This window comes from Neomonachus schauinslandi, chromosome 8, assembly GCF_002201575.2.
Source record: "Neomonachus schauinslandi chromosome 8, ASM220157v2, whole genome shotgun sequence".
Taxonomy (NCBI): Eukaryota; Metazoa; Chordata; class Mammalia; order Carnivora; family Phocidae; genus Neomonachus; species Neomonachus schauinslandi.
Genome location: NC_058410.1, coordinates 2,945,975 through 2,965,414, shown reverse-complemented (window position 1 = coordinate 2,965,414; position 19,440 = coordinate 2,945,975). Strand labels below are relative to the sequence as shown.

The 19,440-nt window shown below is 44.1% G+C and overlaps 1 protein-coding gene across 2 annotated transcripts in view; it reads right to left on the bottom strand.

The window, feature by feature from the left end:
• Positions 1–2,804: 2,804 nt before the first annotated feature.
• MPC1 (mitochondrial pyruvate carrier 1) overlaps positions 2,805–19,440 on the bottom strand; it is a 17,327-nt gene continuing 691 nt past the window's right edge. Inside the window, exons 2-5 of one of the 2 annotated variants that reach the window (XM_044917698.1) lie at positions 17,950–17,953; positions 4,391–4,487; positions 3,637–3,769; positions 2,805–3,301 (exon numbers count right to left, since the gene is read on the bottom strand). In XM_044917698.1, the coding sequence (XP_044773633.1) occupies positions 3,277–3,301; positions 3,637–3,769; positions 4,391–4,487; positions 17,950–17,953 (259 nt within the window). In that variant the 3' untranslated portion in view covers positions 2,805–3,276. Of the gene's footprint in view, positions 3,302–3,636; positions 3,770–4,390; positions 4,488–6,654; positions 6,659–17,949; positions 17,954–19,440 lie in introns of both variants that reach the window. The other variant, XM_044917697.1, reaches the window with a different exon arrangement.

Below are 19,440 nucleotides of genomic sequence, written 5' to 3'. Positions count from 1 at the left end.
AATGGTTAGTTCAGGCGGGAAGGGCCCATCGGGGCTGCAGAATGGTCACATCTGCCGCAGACAGACGAGCTTCCAGAGTTAGGAAAGCAGTTAGGGCCGGGTTCACGGGGAGCGTCCTGGGCCTGCTGGCCAATGAACACGGCTTGCTACGCCTGGAGGTGAAGCAGATTTGAGCTCTCGTAATAAAGCTTTTGTAAGACAGCTGCCCATAGCTCATCCTTATGCAATTCTTCTGTGGCTCCTGTTACATCCACCAAAACCAACCCCGAACCCCGGGAGTCCGGTGGGCTGGCTGGGCTGAGGTCAGTTCTCGGCAGCTGCTGATGGGGGGACGAGGACGGCGCTTTCCACACCGACCCCCGCCATCTGCGCTCCTCACCGGGGCTTGGCTTTAGATCACGAGGTCTTGTGGTCTCCAAGCTTGCTTCCCCTCCAGACCTTCAAAGGGAGCTCATCTTTGAGGCCATCAAGTGACTTCTAAGTAATATGACCTCACGTGGACCTGTGGGGACCTCAGATGTAAGGACTCGCACTTCCTACCTCACTAGTCTGTAAACGCCCCATACAGAAGGATCCAGAAAGCCCCTACGGAGCCAAGCTGCAGGTGTAAAAGGTCCAAGAGTGACAGCGCAGCCTGAGGCGGGCGGGCAGGACCAGGACCACCCCCCCCCCCCCCCCCCAGGCACCTGGGATGGTGCAGCGCTGAGCCAGGCCGAGGGGGGAGGGGGGATTAGGAAACAAAGGGCGGTTATTCTCTGGTTTCCTCACACCGCCACAGGCGCCAAGTGCAGGGACACAACGTGCAGGAAGCACTGGGCGAGGGTCACCTCCTCCGCCCCACGAAGCTGACACAACAAGAAAGGAGACGCCTGTGTAGCCAAAACCACACGTTAGCCTCGCCGGCTCGTGCCAACCTCACCTTGGAAGCTCAACAGCGGGTTTGTGTCCTCACCACCTTTATTATTGGGAAGGAAAAAGACTTTGAGCCCTTGTGTATTATTTCTGGGGAGAACGTCACCGGCGGTAATGAAACATCTGGAATACGTCCTACTGGGCTTCTTAAGGTAAATCCAGTTTTGCCTCAACCCAATCCCGTCTTTGCGTTCCAGCGGTGGGGCTGGGGCTCCGTTGAGGGCCGGCTCCGTTCCCGCTCCTGCGTTCCCGACCCGAGCGGGCTTGTGGCCCGCACACCGCGCACCTGCTGAGGACGTGCGAAGGGACCGGAGCGATGACCACCACCGAGCACACCGCCCCGAGCGCAGGGCAAACACCACCTTTTGTGATCACACACCGCACACGTCCCCGGGAGACCAAGTCCTGCCGGGTCCCGGGATAAGGCAGGAGAGCCGGAGCTGGCCCAGGCCTCGGGGTCCCTGGTGCGAGCACGGCGCCCGCGTCCCGGCGGCAGGAGGGGCGCACAGCCAGCCCGCAGGCTTCTCTCCACAAGGCTATTACCCGGCCCGAAACCCCGTTGTTGGAAGTGTCCTTTTTGCTAATGAGCCACATTGGCAATTGTAAAGCAACCAAGAACAGTTAAAATAAAAACACAAAGGAAGCCTGCTCCGGACACTCACGCAGGCGTTGATGCTGGGTGAGATCAGGCACCCGGCCCCAGCAGCGGAGCTTCACACCTTCTCACGCTCGTCTCCTTCCGTAAACCCTTCGCGCCCCTTCTCGCTGCCTCTCCGCGCACCCGTTCCCCCACCTTCGTCCCTGCGAGCACTCGGCTCTGGGCCGAGAAGGCGGACGCTTGGCAACTTCGGACGCTCTGAGGGAGCCAGGGACAAGACCGGGGTCCGGTGTGGGCCCCTCGCTCCTTTCCACGGGGCACGGGGCTCTTGTTCCTTGTGTGACTTCTGCATCTGCACGTACTTCCCACCCGAGGGCTCGTCTGGGTCCCTCTGCAGGTTTCCGGCTCGCGTCAGAAGCACCTGTTGGAGAGCAGTGACCTCGCTGGCCTCTCCGAGCTGTAGGGACAAGGTCCACCGAAGCAGCCCGCAGACTCGATGTCACGCGGCCTTTTCTGCTCGACGTCGGCACCGCGGTCCCCGGGGCTCCTGCGGCTTCGGCGAGGTGGGGAGAGGCCCTTGCTCTCACCAGCACACAAGCCGGGCAGGCGGGAGTCCTTCCAAGGGACAGCAGAGGAAGGCCCCAAACCACAAGCGCAGCGCTGGCTGGCGTGGGACAGCGGACGAGAGCAAGGGCCGGGAAGGCTTCGGCTGGTCCCTTCGGCGCCCCTGCAGTTTGGGCTACTCGCAGCCGAGCACAAGGCCTTGCGGGAACTTCACGAAGCCGGTCCAGCCTCTCAGCCACCCCACGCGGGGTCAACTGCGGGGCCCCGAGCAGGCGGGGTCCCGGCGCGGCCGGCGGCGCGTGTGGCGCCCCCTCCCGCGCAAACGAGCAGCAGCGCCAGTCCCGCCTGCGCCCCGGCCCGAGGGCAGCTCGCGCGCCAGAGCACAGAGGAGACGCTTCGTGAACGGCCTCCACCCGCAAAGAGAAAGCGGCAGCAGAGAACCGACGCAGAGGGCGCCCAGGCCGCCCGCGCCCGCCGCTGCCACGGGGACAGAAGGCCGGCCGAGCGTCCCCGGCGAAGCGTTTACAGCCCTGCCTTCACCGCACGACCGGAGCGGACAGGCGAGGGCTGTGGTCGCCGTGGGCCCCCTCCCGCCGGGCGCCCGCGGACCCAGCGCCAGCCCGCCACCCTCCAGCCGCGGGGACGCCTTCCCAGGAGCTCCACTCTTACCCACAACGGTCTTTTCGGGGATATTCTAGCACAGCAAGATGCTTAATCATACTCGTTTGACAAATATTTAAGTCATTTATTGCCATTAAGTTACAGCACTTGAATATACACGCCGCGTGGAAGCACAGACCCGTTCTCAACGGCTGGCGAGGACAGCGCGTGGGGCCAGCCCGCGGTGGGCTCGTGGTCAGTGAAGAGTTAAGGACTCTGAGTACTTTAGTGCTAAGAAGTACAAATTTTCTCTGTTCGGTTTTTCATTAAGTAAATTCTACCAAGTAATATACATATTACTGCAGATAAAACCATCATTGGGAGTTATTAAATTGATTGCATATTTTGAGCTACTCTTTATGAAAAGAAGTAAAACATCCGGTATGTGTAAGGCAGCAGAGAGTTGGTTTAGGGACTCTCCGCTATTTCTAGAAAAATTGGTTAGTAAAAATAGCATTCAGCTGATTTTCCTTAGCAAGACTATTCTGAGCAGCGCTGGGCAACACTGTCCCTCCGCAGACCTGCTTTCTCGAGTTCCACTGTTACACTGATGCCTTTTTACTCATCCTGGAGACAAACACACAAAAAAATTCAATGAGAAACAAATTTCACTGCCCACCCCAAAGGCCTTGGGTGGCGTTCAGAAACACCTTTACATTTATTTCAGCTTATCATTTTATAAAAATGTTAATTTGCATTGCATTCACTGGCCAATCAGGGTTTTAAATTCAGCAGCATATTTCTTCTTTCCCAATGGCATATTTTTGCTCCGAATCCGGCTTCCCCAACCGGTAACACCTGTCTCCATACACACATTCACACCCAGCCCCCCAAGGCCTCGAGATTTGAGTTTCTCTCTCCCCAGTTCGCAAGACAGAAGCGATTAAATCGGATCTGCTTACTCGTGCTTGAGAAGGCGTCCTCCCTGGATGAGCTGGGCTACTTCGTTCGTGGCGTGGCAAGCAAACAGAAGCCAGTTTCGAGGCTGAACCTTGTAGGCAAATCTCATGAACGTCAAGGAGTAACAACAGAGAGCTGCCACAAACAGCAAAGCAAAGATTCACAATCCAGCAGATTTGGAGCCGGTGTGATCACACATCAGTGGCTCAATCACCTTCATCAGAAAAAGAGCTCTTCTGCTAAAACTTTCCACAGGATAAAAGTTGTTGCTTAAACGCTCCCAAGAATGGGAAGCTCATCCTGTATTTTCTCTACTGTGAGGTATTTTACTTAGTAAACGTTTCAGGCACACGTTTTGCTAGAGTGGGCTGTTTGCTCTAGCTGCTTTTTCTGTCCCCTTAGAATTGTTTGCAACCCACTGTCTCAAAGAATGGCCACTTAATCCCCATGAGACTTTTATGGTCAAATATCAGGATTCCAAATAAATTTAAAGGCACTTCTTCCAAACAAAGTGCAAGAGGACACATTCTTCAGTTGTGTGTACTAGATCTAAAGGCACACAGGACCTTAACACTTCCTGGATGAATATTTCAAAGCAACACCGTTTTCTTCCTCTGCATGCACAAGCAACACCCTTCCGTGCCATCATATATCTGTATGTTGTTTTCCAACAGTGACTGTAGTATCTGGAGCTACAAACCTGAAATGTAAACAGGAGCCTAAAGTCCTCCCAATTATTCAAATCTGTGTCCTTACCAAATGTCATCCGCCCACTGATAATCTCTGGAGACTTTTTCATGTCATTGATGGCAGCAATGGGAAGACCCCAGTTGGCTACAGGGCCCCAGAAATGCTACAAAATGAGAGGAGGGGAGAGGAGAGGAGAAGGGTAAGGCGGGGTGTGAACACTGCAATTTCTTCCTTTAAACTATAATGGGAATGTTCGAAATGATTCTTCACGTTTACATCGTGCGGGTTTACTGGTTAACGGATGGCCGCTTAACATCTGGGCACGGACTATTCAAGGGTTTGCCTGGACATTGGAGGCTCTTCCAGGGTGAGCCCCGAGTCAGAAAGGACCTGGCCCTTCACCAAGGTCCGCATCAACTTCCAGCTTACCGGTAGGTAATCTCCGTCCCACTGAGAGAACTTTAAATCAGATTAACTTCTTACCCAATTCCCGCCGGCCGCAACTTAAACCTCCTTACAACTGTTCTCGATAATGTAATGTTTAAACTATCAAAATCTCTTTTTCAAATTTTCATTAAGGTATTTGTCAATCTCTCTTACAATGCCGATCCCAGATTGGAGATTGTTTCTGAGGAAGGCAACTTAAAAAGGGAGAACTGGCTTTTCAGCTCCTATGAGCTGTATTTGGATCAGAGAGCCTGGAAATCACTCAGAACCCCAGAGATAACTAAGAAATTAAGACTGGAAGATACTTTCAAAGTCCTAGCAGCAACCTACGCCTGGAAAGGGCTCAACAGCTCTTCAGGCTGTGACGGCAGCCGTCCCAGGACAGCAAAACGACGTCCATGTTTAACGGCAACAACATCCAATCGACTGAAGTTCTGAGGCTGAACTAAGTTCAGTGGCTTCTCCCATTAAATTGAAAATTCTTTTATTAATGTACACTTTGCAATGCTTTAAAGTATGAGAGAAACCACACATTGTTGGCTAAACACCCTTTGCAGGTATCAGACCATTATCAGTGATCCACTTCTGCCCTCAGAGCATGTAAGATAAACTCAGACTGCTGAATGCATTTCTAACACTGACCAGGAGCCATTAAAATCCGGAATTCCGTAAGAAGTAGGAAACCAGGGAAATACAAGAAAAGTAAATGAGAATTATGTCTGGCATGATAGGAGAATATTTCGAAACGCTTACATAACGCGCTTCAATGTAAGCAGGAGGCCCAGGCCACCAGGAGCTGTAAAGCGCCAGAGCCCCCACAGGGCCAGCAAGCTAAGCATGGAAGCGTCTACAGCAGAGTTACGACCCCGAAAATCAGACACAGCTGGTATAAAGGATCTCGGAGGTTCTGGGGTGGCTAATGAGTCCTCTTGTCTTCGGACTGGATATTGTCGGAGGAAGACCCACACTTTTGGAACTGTTATTTCTTATACCTGGACGTGGGGTGGCCATTTCCCCTCCCTCTCCCCACCGGAGCTCTGGAGAGGTCTGGAGAGGGAGGGTGCCTCGCCTTCCCTTACCAGCTGCCTTCTGTCCCCACCTGTCCTTTTCCTGGGAGGCCCTTGCTTTCTCCGCTCCCTGTCATGCCAGTGTCTCCCTTTCCTCCCCTACTGACCTGACCTTTCTCCACTTTGGTCTCGTTTCAACTTTTTCTAGTTCATCTCTTTCCATAGATAGCTCTGCTCTGTGCGTTGGTCCAATGTCTACCTTCTCATGCATAGAGCTGGGGCTGGAACAGAGCCTGGAGAGTTCTCCACCACCAGGCACAAAGGCGTCTCCACCCACAGCCAGGGCCAAGGAGCAGGACCATGGCGTAGATCTGACACCTCAAGTAGCCCTGGGGGGCTTGCGCTCAAAGGGTGGCGTCACAGGTTCTAGTGTGAGGACTGTTACACATGAACAGTTCTGCAAGTTAGGGGCGGTATACACACTTGTGATGATGAACATTGAGCTACACTTCAGACAGGTTTCTTAAAAAGAACATGAAAGGTAAAAATGATCTCAACACTAGTTTACTACAAGATCCAACCTTAGAAAGTTAAGAATGCATCCTTTCTATCTAGTGCAAGCTTCTAGTTCCCACTTCCCTGTTTGGAAATACGTGTTTGGTCCAGCTCAGCAGTCGATGCACTGGTCCTGCCAGGAGTGAGCGCCCCGAGTGGATGAGGACCACCAAGGGGCCACTGGGAGAGCCACCAGGCATGGCGGCTGCATCTGCACCTGCATCTGCTAGCTCAAGCAAAGGAAGCCAGGTCTGCTGTCCATAAGTCTGGCAATGCACAAAGCCTGCAAGAGCCTGAAATAAAGTAGAACAGTGTTCTTACCGTACTATTTTGTGAAGAGTCCCCAAGGTTCAGACAGGAGAGATGTGGGAGGGGGAAAAAAAAAAAAAAGATCAGATGCTTTGGAAGATTTCGGTTCTTAGGTTACTTCAACCTCACACGTGTGTTCAAGTTTCAGCAGCAGAACGACCAGCTGAGCGGGACGCATTCCCAACAACTTTGACCCAGCGAAATTAAACCTCAATTTTATGAAAATAAACATAAGCCTTAGAGTGAAGCTGTCCAATAGAAATATAATGCAGGTCACCACTAGGAGCCAGATATGTAATTTAAAAATTTCTAGAAGCCACATTAGACGTAAAAAGAAACTACAGAATTTTATTAAGTTTATTCTAACATATCAAAAATATTTTAATGAATATGTACTCAACCAAAACTTAGCAATGAGATATTTTACATTCTTTCATTGTACTAAGTGTCTGAGATCTGGTGTGTGTTGACATTCATGGTGTGTCACTTGGACAGGCCACGGGGACGATGCTCTGCTGCCTTCTGCGGCCCAGGCTTGCACACGGCATTTCTCTGGAAATGACGAGAAGAGAACGGAGTGCTACAGAACTCTAGCAACAGTGAGCTGGCCATTTTTACTAACAGGTTATCACCAGAACGAAAGCCCCTAAAAATAGTCATGTAATTATACATTTCGTTCGCTTCAAAACTCTGGAACCTCAAACAATGCCTGGCATTTACAAGCATTCAGAAAGTCTTTGTTGAATGAATGAGTAGCAAAAACTTTCAACACTGTGTTTTTCTGAATGTTAAACTTGGTACCATTTAAAAACACACCAAAAGTTTTATAATGAATTACTTCTATTTCTGAAATGGGAATTCTTTTTGCAGGATATAGCTTAATTGTTCTGTACAGCAAAATCTTAAAAGTTTATATACTGAAAGAGTTAATGAAGTAAAATGATAAAATCCCTTATAAACACACATCCAAACGGCTCTTCTCACCATTTTGACTTGGAGGTTGAGAAGGTTCTAATTTCCAGCATGAAAATATTTGTTGACAGTGCTAATAATATTCTTCAAATAGGTTCTATTATGAAATACAAGAAGCCTAGAAAGAGCCTTTCAAAGTTAAGTCAATTGTTAGAACAAATTATGTTTCAACTGTGGTAACAGATTGTGTTACCCAAGACTACGTCACAGGAAGTCCAAACTGGGCAGGGTGCTTTGTGGCAGGAGGGGTGGGCCGCCTTACTGGATCAGTGTAACCTAGCAGACTGTGGGCTACACTCAGCTGCAGTGTCACCACTCTTTGTTGTTGCTAGTTTCAGAGGTAGGATTTAGTGATTCATCAGTTGCATAAAACACCCAGTGCTCATCACATCTCGTGCCCTCCTTCATGTCCATCACCCAGTTATCCCATCCCCCTACCACCTCCCCTCCGGCAACCCTCAGTTTGTTCCCTAGAGTTATGAGTCTCTTATGGTTTGTCTCCCTCTCTATTTTCATCTTTTATTATTTTTCCCTCCCTTTCCCTGTGTTCATCTGTTTTGTTTCTTAAATTCCACATGAGTGAAATCATATGGTGTTTGTCTTTCTCTGACTTACTTCACTTAGCACAATACCCTCTAGTTCCATCCAGTGTTGCAAATGGCAAGATTTCATTCTTTTTGATGGCTGAGTAATATTCCATTGTGTGTGTATGTGTGTGTGTGTGTGTATATATATACACACACACACACATACACACACCACCTCTTCTTTACCCATTCATCTGTCGATGGACATCATCTGGGCTCTTCCTGTATTTTGGCTATTGTGGACATTGCTGCTATAAACACTGGGGTGCAGGTGCCCCTTCAGATCACTATGTTTGTATCATTGGGGTAAATACCCAGTAGTACAATTGCTGGATCGTATGGTAGCTCTACTTTCAACTTTTTGAGGAACTTCCATACTGTTTTCCAGAGTGGCTGCACCAGCTTGCATTCCCACCAACAGTGTAGGAGGGCTCCCCTTCTTCTGCATCCTTGCCAACATCTGTTGTTTCCTGACTTGTCCATTTTAGCCATTCTGACTGGTGTGAGGTGGTATCTCATTGTGGTTTTGATTTATATTTTCCTGATACTGATGTTGAGCACTTTTTCATATGTCTATTGGCTATTTGTATGTCTTCTTTGGAGAAATGTCTGTTCATGTCTTCTGCCCATTTCTTGACTGGATATTTTGGTTTTTGCAGTGTCATTATTCTTAAAGCATCTTTGTTCAGGATCTGAACAAAGAACCATATTTAATTAGCCATAAATTACCAGTGGCACATTTTTTCCCACAAAAATATTTTAAAAGATGTAGTTTTTAAAATCTAAAATGTCAACTTGGAGATAATTTAGTTTTCAATTCAGAACTCTTCCTGAACTGCACCCTACCCAGCAAAGTTATCATTCACAATTGAAGGAGAAAGAATTTTCCAGACAAGCAAAACCTAAAGAAGTTCATCACCATTAAATTAGCCTTAAAAGAAATGGGGTTAATTAGCAACAAGAACACATATGAAAGAATAAATCTCACTGGAAAAATAAATATATAGCAAAGGTAAGTGGATTAATTACTTATAAAGCTAGTATGAAGGTTAAAAGACAAAAGTAGTAAAAATAACAATGATTACAATAATTAGTTAAGGGACAGACAAGAAAAAATATGTAAAATATTGCAAAAACATAAAATAAGGGGGGTATGTTGAGCTTTAGAATGAGATCAAACTTACAGTTGTTATCAACTGAAAACTGACTGTTACAGATATGAGTTGTTATATATTAGCCTCATGGTAACCACAGAGCAAAACCTAGAGTAAATGACAAAAAATAAAGGTCATCAAACCACAAAGAAAGAGAGAGAACAATGTTAACAGAGAACTACAAAAATATCCAGAAAATAAGCAAAATGGCAATAAGCATATACCCACCAACAATTCCTTTAAATGTAAATAGACTAAATTCTTCATAGCTGAGTTGGTTTAAAAAAAAAAAACAAAAAAAACACAAGATTCATCTATATACTGTCTACAACACACAAACTAAAAGGATAGAAAAAGATTCCATGCAAATGGAAACAAAAGAATGTAGTTATCTATACTGATATCAGACAAAATAGACTTTAAAACAAAGAGGGTAATAAGAGACAAAAAAGGGTGTTACATAATGGTAAAAGGGTTAATCCAACAAGGGGACATAACAGTTGCAACTTAGGAGCATCCAAATATATAAAGCTACTATTAACATACCTAAAGGGTGAAACAGACATCAATTTAATAATAGAAGGACTTTAATACCTTGCTTACATCAATGGATAAATCATCCAGATAAAATTGGTAAGGCAACATTAGCCTTAACTAGCAAGTTAGACCAGATGAAGTTAACAGACCAGAAAAGAACATTTCATCCAAAAGCAACAGAATACATATTCTTAAGTGCACACGAACATTTTCCAAGATAGATCATGCTACTGAATAACTGATAGGTCAAAGAAGAAATAAAAAAATGCCTTGAGACAAACGAACATGGAAATGTATCATACCAAAATTTATGGGATGCAGCAAAAGCAGTTCTAAGAAAGAAGTTCAAAGCAATAAATGCCTACCTCAAGAAACAAGAAAAGTCTCAAGAAAAGTCTCAATCTAACATACTTTGAAGAACTATAAAAAGAAAAACAAAAGAAGCCCAAAGTTATTAGAAGGAAGAAAATAACAAAGATTAGAGCAGAAATAAATGAAATTGGAACCAAAAAAGATAAAAGATCAATACAACTAAGAGCTGGGTCTTTGAAAAGATAAACAATACCTTAGCTAGACTCACCAAGAAAAAAAGAGAGAACTCAAATAAAACCAGAAATGTAAGAGATATTAAAAGTGATGCCACAGAAATACAAAGGACTGTAGGAGACTACTATGAATAATTGTACACCAACAACTGGACAACCTAGAAGAAATGGATAAATTCCTAGAAACATACAACCTACCAAGACTGAATCAAGATAAAATAGAAAATCTGAACAGACTGATTACTAGTGAAGAAATTGAATCAGTAATCAAAAACCTCCTAACAAACAGAAGTCCAGGACCACAGAGCTTCACTGGAGAACTCATAAAAAAACATTTTACAAGGCCAGCATTGCCCTGATACCAAAACTAAACAAGGATGCCATATAAAAAGGAAAATTACAGGCCAATATCCTTGATAAACATAGATGCAAAAATCCTCGATAAAATATTAGCAAACTGAGCTCAACAATACATTAAAAGGACCATACACTATGATCGAGTGAGATTTGTTCTGGGGAGTCAAGGATGGTTCAACATCCACAAATCAATGTGCCATATACTGCACTGTATCACATTAACAAAATGAAGGATACAAAAAATATGAGCCATCTCAATAGATGCAGAAAAAAAAATTGACAAAACTGAACACCCATTTATGGTAACTCTCAACAAAGGAGAAACAGAGACTGTATTGATAAAAAGTAACTGAACATAATAAAGACCACATAAAACAAGCACACAGCTAATGTCACACTCAATGGTGAAAAGCTAAAAGCTTTTCCTCTAAGATTGGGAACAAGGATGTCTACTCTTGCCACTTTTATTCAACATAGTATTGGATGTCCTAGCCAGAGCAATTAGGGAAGAAAAAGAAAGGGCATTGAAATTGGAAAGAAAAAAAGTAAAACTGTTACTGTTTGTGGGGCCCCTGGCTGGCTCAGTTGGTAGAGCACATGACTTTTGATCTCGAGGTTGTGAGCTCTAGCCCCATGTTGGATGTAGACATTACTTAAAAATAAAATCTTTAAGGAGCACCTGGGTGCACAGTCCGTCAAGTGACTCTTGATTTCGGCTCAGGTCATGATCTCAGGGTCGTGTGACTTAACTCCGAGAAGGGCTCCACACTCAGCAGGGACTCTGCTTGAGACTGTCTCTCTCTCTCCCTCTCCCTCTGCCCTCACTCTGCTCATGTGCTCTTTCTCAAATAAATAAATCTTAAAAACAAAACAAAAAAAAGATCTTAGGGAAAAAAAACTGTTAGTATTTGCAGTTGACATGAGATAAAATAGAGAGAACCCTGAAGACTCCACCAAAAAATGTTAAACAAATTCAGTAAAGCTGCAGATCATAAAATCGGTATACAGAAATCTGTTGTTTCTTTACACTAATAATAAACTATCAGAAAGAAATTAAGAAAATAATCCCATTTACAACTGCATCAAAAAGAATAAAACACCTAGTAATAAATTTAATCAAGGAGGTGAAAGACCTGTATGTTGAAAACTATAGATAGTAGTGAAAGAAACTAAAGACACAAACACAAAGCTATTCCATGCTCAGGGTTGGGAAGAATTAATACTGTTAAAATGTTCATACTACCCAAAGCAATATACAGATTCAATGAAATCCCTATCAAAATTCCAATAGCATTTTCCACAGAAATAGAACAATCCTAAAATTTGCATGGAATCATAAAAGACCTTGAATAGGCAAAGCAATCTTGAAAAGGAAGAACAAAGCTGGAGGCATCAGGTTCGCTGATTTCAAACTATATTACAAAGATGTAGTAATTAAAACAGTATAGTATTGGCATAAAAACACAGATCAATAGAACAGAATAGAGCCCAGAAATAAACCCACACATATTTGGTCAATATATTTATGACAAAGGAGCCAAGAACATACAATGGGGAAAAGACAGTCTCTTCGATAAATGGTGTTGGGAAAATTGGACAGCCACATGCAAAAGAGGGAAACTGGACCATTACCTTATACTAGACACAAAAATGGATTAAAGACTTGAAACCATAAAACTCCTAGAAGAAAACTAGGCGGTAAGCTCCTTGACAGTGGTCTTGGCAATGACTTTCTGAATCTGACAGCAAAAGCAAAAATAAGTAAGTGGGACTCCATCAAACTAAAAAGCTTCTGCACAGTAAAAGAAACCATCAGTAAAATGAAAAGGCAACATATTGAATGGAAGAAAATACTTGCAAATCATATAACTGATAAAGGACTAATATTCAAAACAGTAACTCATACAACTCAATAGCAAAAAAAACCCAGCATGATTAAAAAATGGGCAGAAGATCTGAATAGACTTTTTTCCAAAAAAGACATACAGATGGCCAACAGGTACATGAATAGATACTCCACATTCACTAATCATCAGGAAAACGCAAATCAAAGCCACGAGGTATCACTGCACACCTGTTACAATGACTACTATCAAAAATATTAAAAGTAAGTGTTGGCAAAGATGTGGGGAATGTAAACTGGCTGTGCACTGTTGGTGGGAATGTAACTGGTGTGGCCACCGTGGAACACAGTATGGAGGTCCCTCAAAAAATTAAAACTGAATTAAATATGACCCAGCAATTCCACTTCTGGGTATCTGAAGAAAACAAAAACACTAATTTGAAAAGCCATGTATACCCCGATGTTCACTGAGGCATTATTTACAAGAGCCAAGATATGAAAACAACCTAAGTGTCCCCTGATGGACGGATGGACAAAGAAACTGTAGTACATATACAATGGAATATTACTCAACCATAACAAATAAATTTTACCATTTGCTACAAAGTGGATGGACCTCAAGGGCATTACACTAACTGAAATAAGTCAGAGAAAGACAAATACTGTGTGATCTCTCTTATATGTGTAATCTTAAAAACAAAACCAAAAAAAATAAGCTCAATAGATACAGAGAACAGATTGGTGGTTGCCAGAGGCAGGGGGTGGGGGATGTGAGAAATGGGTGAGCTGTTTTGTTAAGAGTTTAAATAAGCTGAATAAAAATTCAAAAAGAACGTTAATGTTGATTACTTCATGATTTAATGACTGTAAAACAATCAGAGAATAAAATAATTCTACACAACACTGGTAAATACAAAAATCCACAACTCAAATCTCTTAATTCTATGTCAGTTGTCCAAAACATGAATCAACTAAGTCAGAAAATCTGGAATGCGTATTTTTGCAGAGCCATGCTAATGAAAAAAAGAAAAGCTTCTTAGCGTGTATGAATATCTGTTCCAAAGAATGATAAATTTATAAGCAACACACAAACTTCAATTTGGGGAGAGTAATGTAAAACTGTAAAAAAAAATACCCCTGGTTTTGGGGCACCTGGGTGGCTCAGTCAGTTAAGTGTCCCATTCTTGATTTTGGCTCAGGTCATGATCTCGGGGCCATGAGATGGAGCCCCGAGACGGGCTACACGCTCAGTGCAGAGTCCGCTTGAGATTCTCTCCCTCATCCCACACCCCCAACCCCTTCACCAGTGTGCACGCATGCTCTCAAATAAATAAATCTTCAAAAAAAAAAACCCTTGATTTTTCTCTTTATTTGGTATGCTGCCTTTATTTCCATGAAGTTAAAAAAAAAAAAAAAGTATAAGGGTCTTTCTTCTTGTGTTCACTTACAAACTTGAACTCTCAGGGGGAAACTCAACCTTCCCGGCTGAGGATGATGGTGGAGGTGATGAAGGACAACCACCATGTGTTTTTTAAAAACAAAACAAAACAAAACACCAAAAACCTTATCTTGTTTTTCTCTTTAATCTGGAAGTGATTGGTAGGTTTGAGATTTCCTCTAAGCTCATTTTTATTTTCATAATGTCTCCTGAACACTGCAGACAGTACCTGTTAGCTTTCTCTGAAAGCACTGTTAGTCCACGTAACTGGTCACTTGCTTAGATAGTACTAAGGGGTCCAAGTGACAGCCTCATACGGTCTCTTTAAGCCACTGCTTACAGTAAAGTGGGGTCAGAGTCTGAGATGCTCTAAGCTGCAGTTCTCCTGCAGCCTGAAAATGCTCACCTATGTCTTATTTATTGTCACCAAGTTTTACCAGATTTTCTAATTCAAGTTAAAATGAGGAAGTTTTCACAACTAGAATGGGTGATGTTCCACTGGACCATTTGCTGGTCCAAACTAACTGAACAGAAAAGACCTCTGGAAACTGGACTGTACAGACAACAAGGCTCTCTTGTGGCCAGTTCTGCTTCAACACTATCTGCTTCATGAGATGTCTGAAGGTCAGTTATATGGCAGGGAAGGAAAACCAGGGGCAGGGTACCAGAAGCAGCGTGGCAGAGAGGAGAGGCACAAAGTACCTCACACCTTACTTCTTTTCTTTTTTAAAGATTCAATTTATTTATGAGAGAGAGAAAGAACGAGCGGGGGGGGGGGTGGGGAGCAGAGGGAGAGGGACAAGCAGACTCTGCGTTGAGCACAGAGCCTGACACAGGACTCGATCTCAGGACTCTGAGATCACGACCTGAGCCGAAATCAAGAGTTGGACGCTTAACTGACTGAGCCACCCAGGCGCCCCAACCCTACTTCTTTTTGAACCATTTTTGTGCATTACTATCTTCCTCTAAATCCTAACCCGACATTCCCGCTGTGGCTCCACAAACTTGGGTGTCCAGAGGGTCTCAAGTTTGGTCTAAATATCAATTTCTCGTGTGGCAAGTGAGGTGTTGGACTATCAGACACCTAAGGTCTGTTCCAGCTCTGCTAGTCTATCATTTGGGAAGGGGTCCCTGTTGTTCTACTGGAACTTCTCACCTGGGTAGTAAGAAATCTTCAAAGCTTTCCAGAAAACAAGGAGTTAAAATTAGAATAGCATACCTTATTAACTAAAGAATATTCATGGCAAACACCCCATTAATTTCAGATTTGTAAGTGTGCTAACAGGCTAACGAATTTAAAAACACTCCATGACCTAGGTTCTGCTTAAGAAAACATCCTTTACATGTATATATCCAAATACATACATGCATATACACATATCCGTTCACCTCTCAGGAAGGGGGGTAAATCTGTAGAGTAAATCTGCATAGACTGCTACTGACTCAATCATTAAAGCGTATGTCCTACACCTCACAACTTCTTTGTTCAATCTTATTTATTCTTCCTAACCAAAATTCCGGACAGGGAAGGAATGCAAGGACAAGGAATGAGGACAGAACAGCAAAAGCAAAAAGAGCTATCTTTTTTTACTCCATCAAGAAGGTATATGAAGAATTAAAAACAAAAAGATAGGGGTGCCTGCTGGCTCAGTCAGTAGAGCACACGACTCCTGATCTCAGGGTCACGAGTGCAAGTCCCACACTGGGAGTGGAGATTACTTAAAAAGTAGTAATAATGACAGAGGTCCAGGAAGTTCTTGATGCAAGATCCTCATTAAGGTAAGAAATCATGAGAGATGGAAGGCACCAGAAAGAGGGTACCAGAACCCAGGGAACTAAACATGGAATACTACTCTTGTCAAGCACTACGCTATGTTGTTAAACGCTACCAAAGCACAAAAGGTAAGTAATTGCCCAGGACCACACAGCTAAAAATTACCAGGGCTAGGGTTCTAACTCATCATTTGGGTTTAATAATACTGTAAATCACTTATAGTAAAAATTGTAATTATTTAATAGCAAGACCTTATTTAATTGTCCCTGGTTGTCCTGGTAATGCCTTTTACAGCTGAAATCAACATTTCAAAATACACTCGGAGGGGTGCCTGGCTGTCTCAGTCGATATAGCACGCTACTCTTGATCTCGGGATTATGAGTTGGAGCCCCATGTTGGGTGTAGAGATTACTTAAAAATAAAATCTTGGGGCACCTGGGTGGCTCAGATGGTTGGGCATCTGCCTTCGGCTCGGGTCATGATCTTGGGGTCCTGGGATCGAGTCCCGCATTTGGATCCTTGCTTAGCAGGGAGCCTGCTTCTCCCTCTGCCACTCCCCCTGCTTATACTCTCCCTCTCTGGCAAATAAATAAATAAAATCTTTAAAATAAATAAATAAATAAAATCTTAAAAAGAAAAAATACACTTGGAAATCCACTTCAGTAAGAAAGACATTTCAATCTTACTCATAAAATGTGACTGACAGAACTTTAAATATCTGTATGAGATATGATTTTAAATTTTTTCTGAAACGCTCAACTATGTTATTAAAATAGTTTTTAAAATTCTGGAACAGCTTTAGTTTAGAAAAATCTCTATATCCCTTCAGTAGGCTGTAAAAAAAATCCAGATCTTCAGATGGTAGGGAGTGCAAAGTAGATAGAACAAGTTCTCGAGGAGGTGAGAAGAACCTCATTTCTGATCTGGAAGAGGGACACAATGAAGTTTTCTTCTTTATGCTTCATTCTTCTTTACAAAAGCACAGCAGGGCTGTGAGCAAGAAGCCTGGAAGAACACAGAGGGAAAACTTTCCTCTGCTAAGTTCTAGGAGGAAGAGTTTCTCTTTCTAGGAGAAAAAGCTTACATAAAGATCTGGTAAGAGTTCAGATACCAGCCTCAAACCTCCATCACTGGCAGCGCCGGCAGGAAACCCCACTGCGCCAAGAATGGTATGGAGTACACGCCTGGCAGCTCCCTCCACCTACTCACCTACTCAGTTCACAGAAGTAATTCCAGGTCAGAAATCACAGAACTTTATGCCTCACACTTCAGATTTTAACTTTTTCTGTAACAGTATACTGTGTTTCTGCTCACACACAAAAAATAGAATATTAATTGAACAGTGATTTGGAGTTTCTGAGTATTTTCACATCCCTCATCCAGTTTAATGTTCTCAAGAACCCAACCAGACAGGGCAATATCATTAAACCCATGTCATAGTAACCGAGGTCCATTGGGATTAGACTTGCTTGTGATCCCTTGGTTAGGAGTGGTTCTTCTGTCTGGTACCCTAGCAGGCAGCTCTCTTCCTGGACACTGCAATTCTCTTCTTTTCCTCATTGAGTCAAAGCTTAACTCAAAGTAACACTGGAAAAAGTATATGCACAGTAAGCCACATGAAGTTAATCTCAGGAAAAAAGGTTAAGCCATATGTCAAAGTATTTAATGGAGAAGCCTGGCTCTCAGAAACCTATCTACTAGAGGAAAAAAGAAAAAGAAATAGAAAATAATAGTAAAAATAGTAATAGAAATAAGAAATAGAAAACCAGGCTCTCTTCCTGGTTAGGAACAAATTTTTCCTATTATTACATAATTCCTATTATCATATTACATAACACTATTACAAACATTAGGTAACCATCAGTATTTTTTAAAAATATGAATGAGTGTAATCACTTTATTTTTAATTATTCTGTACAATTTTATCCCTAGCTGTACCTAAGGATTAGGAAGGCTCATTATCCAAAGCAGAAAACATTAGTAAAAAAGGTAACATTCAAAGCCAGAGAAACTTAACTGCAGGGACTGAGAACATATCCTCGTATTACTACTTGCTCAGATTTTCCCAACACATCAATCTGATAAATCACTCTGCTCCACAGTACTAAACATCTGTCTTAATTAATCACAGTCCTATTTATTTATTTAAAAAAATTTTTTTTAAGATTTTATTTATTTGACAGAGAGGCAGCAAGAGACGGAACACAAGCAGGGGGAGTGGGAGAGGGAGAAGCAGGCTTCCCGCTGAGCAGAGAGCCCTACGTGGGGGCTCGATCCCAGGACTCCAGGATCATGACCTGAGCCGCAGGCAGAAGCTTAATGACTGAGCCACCCAAGTGCCCCAATCACAGTCCTATTTAAGTACAGAAACTTCCTATCTGGAAAGTCAGGAGTGAAGCCTGTTTCCAAATTTACTCTATCATTTGAGACTGAATTCTCTCTCTCATGGTACTGCTCTGTAAAATTAGAAGTAAACAGTATTTGCAACAAAGTTCAGGCCTTAAAAATTAATCCTTTTTATACGGGCGAAAATTCAGTTGCCTTCACACTGCATCCTTTGGATAGTTACAGGACTTATTTCTCCTCAGCCGTCATCACTTTGCTTCTTTACCACACTATTAACTATTGAAAGAAAAAAAAAAAAAAGAACAAACCCAAAACGCGGCCCTACACCTACCTAAGTTTTAAAATCACAACCCAGGAAAACTAAAAATTATACCCCTAAAAAAAAAACCAAAAAACAAAAAACTATTTAAAACTGTTTTAAAGTTATACTAAATATTCTGAAATAAAAGCAGGCGTCTCAAGATTCGAGGAGAAAATAAAATACAGCAAGTGTGTCTTCAGGCCTTTACTCGCAAACGCCCTTTGATTCTAACTGGAAAGGAAATCGAGTAAGAGAAAGTATGTCCTTGGAGATACTCCACTTTGGTTGGCAGAATATTCGTATCTAAAAACACGTGAGGGGCGCCTGGGTGGCTCAGTCGTTAAGCGTCTGCCTTCGGCTCAGGTCATGGTCCCAGGGTCCTGGGATCGAGCCCCGCATCGGGCTCCCTGCTTCTCCCTCTCCCATTCCCCCTGCTTGTGTTCCCTCTCTGTCAAATAAACAAATAAAATCTTTAAAAAAAAAAAAAAGTGAGATTTTACTCCCTTCCCGGCTTTGACTGGAAGTCTTTCAAACGAAAAACCCGAAAGCCGAGCTGGACCCAGCATTTGTATTTCCGTGGCTGCAGGACAGGCTTTCGCGCGCACCTGCCGCGCACCTGCGCTCACCAGCGCTCTCACAGCGCCTCGCACTGGCGCCTTCCAGCCCCGCATCCCGGCACCGCCACCGCACACCTGGGCGCGCAGCTGCCGGACAGGTGCACCAGGCCCCGCCCGACCTCGAGGACTCGGCGACTTCCAGCCAGGAAACCGCGCCGGGGGCGAGGGTCCTCTCGCTGCCCGCTGGTCCACCGCCCCGCCGTCTCCCGCCCCGCTGCCCCGTCGGTCCCCCGCGCGGCCGGCTGCCGCCCCGCTGCCCCGTCGGTCCCCCGCCCGGCCGGCCCCTGCCCCGCCGCCGCCCCGCCGCTCGACCACCGCCCCGCTGCC